General features: G+C 36.4%; 1 protein-coding gene across 1 annotated transcript; it reads left to right on the plus strand.

Annotated features, from left to right (window-relative positions):
* The first annotated feature begins 7969 nt into the window (after positions 1-7969).
* LOC120067643 lies at positions 7970-8624 on the plus strand. Its single transcript, XM_039019183.1, has 2 exons — positions 7970-8257; positions 8355-8624. Exons 1-2 carry the CDS (start codon positions 7970-7972, stop codon positions 8622-8624), a joined length of 558 nt encoding a protein of 185 aa, XP_038875111.1.
* Positions 8625-8839: the final 215 nt, after the last annotated feature.

The following is an 8839-nucleotide window of genomic DNA, read 5'->3' on the forward strand; positions in this document are numbered from 1 at the left end:
CATTAGGGCGGGACTCTGACACTGAAAGCGAGGGGTTACACTTACGCGGAATAGTTAAAGGTTAATTATTCTGGACCAAAAAATGGTGGTTGTTAGGTTCAATTCCAAGAGTTGGTTCTGCCTAATGGTTGAGAATGTCTCATCCCAGCGAAGGGAAAGGTTAATTATTCTGGACCAAAAAATGGTGGTTGTTAGGTTCAGTTCCAAGAGTTGGTTCTGCCTAATGGTTGAGAATGTCTCATCCCAGCGAAGGGAAAACTAATTACCCTACCGGTTGCATTTGTCTTACCTCACTGCGGCATCATTGCAAAATAGAAGTCTATAACTTAGGGTACTTGAAACTATTTTGCAAAACTGATTGGTTTAAAAGTTTTTTAGCAAAATCTAATAAAGTTTTGTTCGTATTTTCAGCAACATTTTCAAAATGGTAACAGCCACGTTAGCATTGCTAAGCGCCAAAAAACTTACTAGCGATAATTTCGCAACATGGAAACACATGATTACGATGATCCTGATCATCGAGAGTTTCATGTTCACTCTCACGGAGGATTGTCCTCCTATTCCAACTCCAAATGCTGCTTGAAATGTTCAGCAGGCATACGAACAATGGACAAGGACGAATGAGAAGGCCTGAGCCTACATCTTGGCAAGTCTTTCTGAAGTCTTGGCTAAAGAACATGAGCCTATGGTCTCAGCTCGTGAAATCATGGAGTCCCTGCGGGGGATGTTTGGACAATCATCTAAACAGCTAATACATAAGGCTCTTAAAGACGTATATATTCAACACCAAAATGGAAGAAGGCACCTCTGTTCGTGAACATGTGCTAAACATGATGGTCCACTTTAATGTGGCGGAGTTCAATGGGTCTACCATCGATGAAGGTAGCTAGGTTAGCATCATCCTGTATTCTTTTTCGGAGAGCTTCCTGCACTTTGTTACCAATGTGATTCTTAACAAAGTGAAATATAACCTTACAACTCTCCTCACGAGTTGGAGACATACCAATCTTTACTAAAAAGTAAAGGACGTTCCATAGAGGTTCGACCTCAGAAACGAAGTCTGCTCCTTCTACTTCTAACTTTGCAAAGGGGAAGAAGAAAAATGGTGGTAAAGGAAAAGGAAAGGCATATGCTAACCCATCACCTATCGCCCCAAGTAGGCGTCCACAAGTTGCTAAGGGAAAGTGTTTCCACTGCAACCAAGATGGACACTGGAAGAGGAACTGTCCTCGGTATCTGAAAGAGAAGAAAGCAGCCAAGGCTAAGACCAAGGCCGATAAAGGTAAATGTGATTTACTTGTGTTTGAAACTTATTTAGTGGAGAATGATGATTCTGTCTGGATAATTGATTCAAGCACCACTAACCATGTTTATTCTTCTTTTCAGGGGATTAGATCTTGACGACAGCTCAAGGCTGGTGTGATGACGATGCAAGTAGGCACGGGACACGTCGTCTTAGTTGTGGTAGTAGGAGGACTCCAATTAGCTTTACATAATAGGTTTCTTATTTATATGATGGATATATTGTTTTGGAACTAAAGAGGAACCTCATTTCTATAAAGTGTTTATTGCAATATAAATATACTATCTCTTTTAATGTGGATTAAGCATTTATTCATAAAGATGGTATTATATATGCAAATCTGTAATCAAATTTATATATGCTAAGGCCGTTAGCCATTAATTCCCTTCATAATACTGAATTATTCAGAACTGTCGTAACTCAATCAAAACGTCGACGAATTTCTCCAAAAGAAAATGTCCAACTTTGGCATCTACGTTTAGGGCACATCAATCTCAATAGGATTGAAAGATTGGTGAAGAGTGGACTTCTAAGTGAGTTAGGAGAAAATCCCTTACCAGTGTGTGAATCTTTCCTTGAGGGTAAGATGACTAAACGACCTTTTACTAGAAAAGGTTATAGAGCCAAGGAGCCTCTCAAGTTAAAACATTCTGATCTTTGTGGTCCTATGAATGTGCGAGCCCGAGGTGGCTATCAGTATTTTATCAGTTTTTCTGATGATTACTCCAGGTACGGGTATGTTTATCTTATGCAACGAAAGTCTGAATCCTTTGAAAAGTTCAAAGAGTTTAAGGCTGAAGTTGAAAACGCATTAGATAGACGGATTAAAACACTTTGATCGGATCGAGGTGGAGAGTTTTTGGACTCGGCATTCCAGAACTACTTGATAGAACATGGAATCGTTTTCCAACTCTCAGCGCCGGGTATACCTCAGCAGAATGGTGTAGCAGAGAGAAGAAATAGGACCTTGTTAGACATGGTTCGGTCGATGATGAGTTACGCTTCCTTATCGAACTCGTTTTAGGGTTTCGCAGTGGAGACTGCAGTATACATACTCAATTGTGTTCCCTCCAAAAGTGTTGCAAGAACACCTCTGGAGTTGTGGAACGGGTGTAGAGCTAGTTTATGTCACTTCCACATTTGGGGTTGCCTGCACCATGTGCTTGAGGCTAATCCCAAAAGTTGAACAACATTGACATTATGCTCTTTGTAGGCTACCCCAAAGGTACCGAGAGGGTTATTTTTATGATCCGACGGAAAATAGGGTGTTTGTTTCCACAAACGCTACTTTCCTGGAAGAAGATCATATAAGGGAGCACAGTCCACGAAACTACTGAGACTTCCAATGAAACTACTGAGACTCTAACTAGAGTTGTTGAAGAGCCTGCTACATCAGCAAGAGTTTTTTATGGAGTTCATCTAGTAGGTCAGTTCAACCTTAAGAGTTGAGGGAACCTCAATGTAGTGGGAGGGTTGCGAACCCACTGTCGTCGCGTATCTAGGTTTCACGAAAATCCATACTATGGTAGCAGATGGAGACGTTGAGCCGTTGTCTTATAAGAAGGCAATGAAGATGTTGACCGGGATGGCGATGTTGAATAAACTTGTGTTTACAAGAAATCATCAACGCTTCAGTAGTCTTTCTTAGGGTTATACGTAGATGCTATCCTACTATTGGATGATGTATAGGTCTACTGACTGCAATTAAGAACTGGCTAGCGACCCAATTCCTAATGAAAGATTTGGGAGAGGCTCAGCTATTTTAGGTATAACATATCTTTCAGGATCGTAAGAACAAAGTGTTAGCACTGTCTGAGGCATCGTACAATGACAAAATGTTGCTCGAGTACTCGATACAGGACTCCAAGAGGGGCCTACTGCCATTTAGGCATGGATCACTTTGTCTAAGGACATGTGTCCTAAGACACCTCAAGGGTTGAGAGATGAGACGAATCAGCCTAAACCAGGCCATTTTAATGTTGCTAACTCGTTTAGAAGATTCTCACGGCTACAATGTTTGAGGGTCACCTACGAAGCATGGGTCTACAAGATCGCCCGCGACTGGACTAGGGAAAGTAGGAAATTTTCTTGAAATGGGATTTTATGCCCTAGCTTATTGTTTTGTACTAAGTTTTTTGTACACCCCACTTCACTTTAGGACAAGTGGGAGATTGTTGGGATTGATGCTTTAAAGTCTCGTGTCCTATAGTTTGTAAACAGTTTGTACGAACGCTTGTTTTGTTAATATATGATATTTACTTCACATCTTGTATTTTTGCTCAGTTTCTTGTTTTATTTGCTTTACCACAAACCAATAAACATAAAATCCCTGGTTATCTGTATGTGACTCAAGCATGTATATGGTGACATACAAGTGGATCATGTCTTGAGTGATAACCAAAATGGTCTGTATTATATGAATATAGGAGGGAAACCTTATCCTGGTAACGCTACGAATGCGGCCCACTTTGTCGAATGGCCACAAGTATTGTGACTTGTCACAAATTGTCTGATTCTGATCATTCGTGTTGGGGACATGCGAGCGGGGGCATCCTATATAAAGATTTTGTATAAGACCTGACCACGAAGTGTTAACGTCTCATTATATCACACCGTTCATGATAGAGACTTCACTTCACTAGGACGATCATCGGTAACATGACCTCAATCCTGAGTGAGTTGAAAACTCCTGCCATTGAGGGTGGTCCTTTAATTTGTATGGGTGCGAGTGGCCAGATCCCCGATTCAAACCTACAATTTTGGGGATATGTTTGATTCAGGAGCTGAGAACTCAGCTACGCAAGATGGAATTCACTTCTTTTCTGAGGCAGGGATAAGTAGATAGATAGCTCCCTTAAGAGCTGATTCTGGGGCTTAAACGATGTGGTGCCACACACCTTCTCTTGGCCCGAGAGGTGTTCATACATAGTTGGATTATGTTGTATTGTTCATTAAAGAAATCAGTGGTACTTAAAGAGTGAGATGTAACAATAGGGGCAAAATGATAATTTGGCCCAGCCATACTTACGAGCATCTGTGAAGGGTCATCGTACTCATGATTGGTTATATCCGATGGACACAGAAATATATCTGTGGTAAAAACAGTTCAGCTGTTGATCTTTAGTGGAATGCCTGACAGTTAATGGATGATGGATCTCGTGGCTAAAGAATTTAGTCAGCTATTCACAGACTGTTGGAGCTTCGAGCCATAGGCTCATTAGGTCCCCTGGGTGGCTTGGATAAAGTCGACAACCAGATTTGGGTTAATTTGAAATGTTCAAATTGACAAAAGGAAGTTCGATTATATATGATATAATTGGATAAATGTATGAGATACATTATTTTGGAGGAAATTAGATATAAATATGATTTATATCAAGTAGAGGAGAAAATACTATATTAGATATGTGATATAAAACTACAAGATAAAAGTATAATATGATTATATTTATTAATTAATTAATTGATTAACTATATGATAATTAATCCAAAATTTACGTTCGGACGTGGGTTAGTAGGGAACGTCGGTTAATGTAACCGATGAATTAAAATGAAAAGGTTTTCATTTTGATCGTCCGTCAATCGCCCAAAAGTTTTCGAGAGCCTATACGATAGCACTCTCTGCCTAAACGATCGTCCACCTCGTGCTAAAGGATCACACACTGTCACCTCTCGATCGGATAGCTTTTCTAAACGATCGTATAGTGTGCCAATTTTACAAAACAATCGTGGATCTTTTCCTAAACGATCGTTTAGTAAATCCTACACGATCGTGTAGCTTCTCCTAAACGATAAGCAGACTTCAATGCGATAGCGGCTTTTTCCCTCCCACTTGCTGATCGCCTACATGATTTGTGTTTCCTCCTTCCTCCACCAAATTCACCAAAGCCCACTCTTTGGGTTTTCACTCAGAGAATATCCGAGGGTCATTAGTGATGGTGTCGTCCCCACGGCGTTCCTATGTGGTTGTTCGTGCTGCTTTTGTTGACGCTGCTGCTGGGCGTTGGTAGATCGCTTGGAGTTTCCGCTACGTTAGAGTTTCGAAGTGGAAGACTGTCTTCAACTGGTATGAAACTCTCTCCCTTGTTATTTATCTTGTTCTTAGCATGCTGTTAATTAGAGTTTTTTTTGCATAACTATATGTTGAATGTATATATTTGCATTTCTGTCACTGTGAGATCGGATCTGCGATCCGAATGCGCTCATGGAACTCTAGATATGAGATCCTTCACTTCGTTCTGTATCTTGTTGTTCTAATCCTAATGCCCTGAATTGTGTCTTCTTCTCTGTCTTTCTCTTTAAATTTTCATCTTTCGCCTTCATTCTCTATTGATCTGTGTATTTGATTTTCTAGCCATGTTTACTTTACCTACAATTCTCTGTTCTATATCTTGTTGTTCTAATCCTAAAGCCCTTATTATGTCTTCTTTTCTGTCTTTCCCTGCAAATTTTCATTTTCATGCCTTCATTCTCTATTGTTCTGCGTATTTGATTTTCTAGCCATGTTTAATTTACCTACTAATTCTGTTCTGTATTTTGTTGTTCTAATCTTAATGCTATGAATTGTGTTAGTTCTAGTTATTAATTTCTTTTGCACGTTTTCAATATTATGCATTATTAATTACTTCATTTATTAAATTGTCCACCAATTTCATTTATTAAACTGCACACCATCATTTATTATTATTATTATTATTATTTTTGCATATTTTCACTACCCATACTTCATTATTGGCTCAACCAACTTATTAATTGGAATTGGGTTCATTTACATGATGTGAATTGAATTCTGAGGCCGGTCACACTATTTTTTTATTTTAATATTTGTTGAGGTTGTTATTAATGTTCAACAACCACCCCTCTCAAACCATCCCTCCTCCTATACAACATTGGTTCTTCTTTCTTTGCTGAGAGCCTCCATTGTCTGAAATCTAGTTTGTCAATCTGATGAGTTATTTAATTTGGTTTCTCCTTCTCTACTTTCTATTCTTTGGTTATGATATTTTCTTATTATTAACTTTCTAACTTTTGATTATTTGGTGGGTGGTAGGGTGCCTCATTGTGTTTTGATTCGGCAACCCGTGGACTCTCCATCCAAATACTACTTCATAAAAGTTACATAAGTACTTCTCCATACCAACTAGTTCTCTCCCTACATTTAAAGTATTTGTAGATTTTTTTCTAACTTCTATTTTTTGTTTTGTTATGCAGTCCAAACTAATCAGAAACATTAAATTAATTTTCGGTTAGTGTGTTATCTATTTTTTTTTTTTTTTTGTATTCCCCTATATTTCATTCTAGTTGTATATTTTAGTGTGCCTCATTGTGTACACAGACTGTTTCACATTTTTTGGTGTTATTGACTGTTTATTAATTTTTCATTGTTTGACATTTTTTTTTGTGTTAAGAATTTTGGTGTAATAGACTATTTATTAATTTTTAAATTTTAGATGCTTTCGATTCTGCTTATTAATTTTAAATTTTTAATAGACTATTTATTAATTGTGTTACTAATTTTTAATAGATGTTTATTAATTTTTAATAGACTGTTTATTAATTGTGTTATCAATTTTGGTGTATAGATTTTTTTTGTGTTATCAATTTGATAATTTGATTTTAGAAATTCAAATTAACGATATGGTTTCTTTTTTAATGAAAGTTATCCAATCGTCAAAATCACATCAAATTGAATCATAACTTTGACATAGTAATTATTTATACTCTTAAATATGAATTTAATATTATTTAATTATTTTTCATTATTTTAGTATAAATTATCAATCTACAAATTTACTAATCATTTTTAATCATTTTTAATCATTTTAGTATAAATTATAAATATATAAATTAACTAATAATTTTCTATTATTGTAGAATAAATTATCAGTATACAAATTATGGTCAATTATCACTATTCTAATTAATTTATTCATTAATTTATTCAATTTTAATAATTAATATAATCATGTTTAACTAAAAAAATTTGAAATAGTTTTTAAACTATCCTTTATATTATAATAATGTCTACAATTAATTAACTATTCATATAATGATGTCTTTAATTAATTTATTCATTTGTAGTCATAAATATACTTTGAAATGTTTTAATATAATCATGTCTTTAATTAAGTAAATATTTATTTTAATTGCATCATGTAAATTATTGAATTAAAAACAGTCTTTGAAACGTTTCCCTCCCAGTAAAGATTTAAAACTAATACGGACTTTTGACCAACTATGGCTAATGCAACAACTTTCACATACCTTTGTCCAAGTTATGAAAAGATTAATAAAAATGTAAATTATAGAATTTTAATATAATTCAATTGTAAATTCTTGTTTTTTTTTTTTATATATATGGATTTAAGGATTAGATGATTAATTTACCAATCTACTAATTAAACTATCAAATAATTCCTGAAGTTGTAGTAATATATTTCAATTCAAATCCATCCATGATAAAACTATTTTTCTTTGTATCCTAGGGATTTAGATTTCTATCCAAAAATATGGAAAATGAGGAAGTCTTTACTCTCCATTCAATTATTACCACATCCCAACGACAACTATTCCTAAAATTGGCCCTACATTAGACATCGAATTAGACAGCTAAACTTCTTTTGGTTTATTTATGAAAATGACGTATGCTGTCGCAAGAGCACGCGAATGGATAGACGGACTTTCGTCATCCTCTGTAACATGCTTAGGACGATCAGTCGTTCGGCACCTACTCAATGCATTGACATGCAAGAGATGGTGGCAATTTTTCTCCACATTTTGGTGCATGACGTTAAGAACCGAGTAGTTGGACGAAAGTTTGCATGGTCTGGTGAAACTGTTTCGAGGCATTTTAGGTTCGTTCTGACTGTAGTACTACAACTTCATGAGTTACTACTGAAAAAACCGGAGCCTATCACAAGCGACTGCACTGACAGTAAGTGGAAATGGTTTGAGGTATTACAACAATTTTAATTTCACTCAGATATTAGGTTCTAGATTTTTAGTAAACTAGGAAATGTTTATCCTTTTGTCCATGAATGATCCCATACAGAACTGTTTGGGTGCATTGGATGACACATACATAAAGGTCAATGTAAGTGCAGTCGATCGTACCCACTATCGTACTCGAAAAGGCGAGATAGCCACGAATGTGCTTGCCATCTGTTCACCAACTGCTGAGTTCATATTTGTGCTGCCAAGGTGGGAAAGGTCTGTAGCCAATTCTAGAGTACTTAGGGATGCAATTTCTCGACCACACGGGTTGAAGGTTTCTAAGGGTATAGACTTTGTGATTCCATTTTCTGGATTCAAGAGCAAATAGTTTGCCAACTAATTTTCTGTATACCATGCCTAGGTTATTATTACCTATGTGATGCTGGATATCCCAATGTCGAGGAATTCTTCGCACCATATAGGGGGGAGTGATACCATCTTTCAGAATGGCGTGGTGTTGGAAATGCACCGACTAATCCATGGGAATTTTTCAACATGAAACATTCATCTGCTAAAAGTTGCATAAAAGAGCATTTAGCGTAT

The sequence above is a fragment of the Benincasa hispida genome, chromosome 12 (genome assembly GCF_009727055.1).
Source record: "Benincasa hispida cultivar B227 chromosome 12, ASM972705v1, whole genome shotgun sequence".
In the NCBI taxonomy this organism is placed as follows: domain Eukaryota; kingdom Viridiplantae; phylum Streptophyta; class Magnoliopsida; order Cucurbitales; family Cucurbitaceae; genus Benincasa; species Benincasa hispida.

Coding starts and splice junctions, on each gene's coding strand:
- LOC120067643 (XM_039019183.1), top strand. CDS start 7,970: ATGGATAGACGGACTTTCGTCATCCTCTGTAACATGCTTAGGACGATC. Junction 8,258..8,354: donor GTAAGTGGAAATGGTTTGAG/GTATTACAACAA, acceptor GATCCCATACAG/AACTGTTTGGGTGCATTGGA.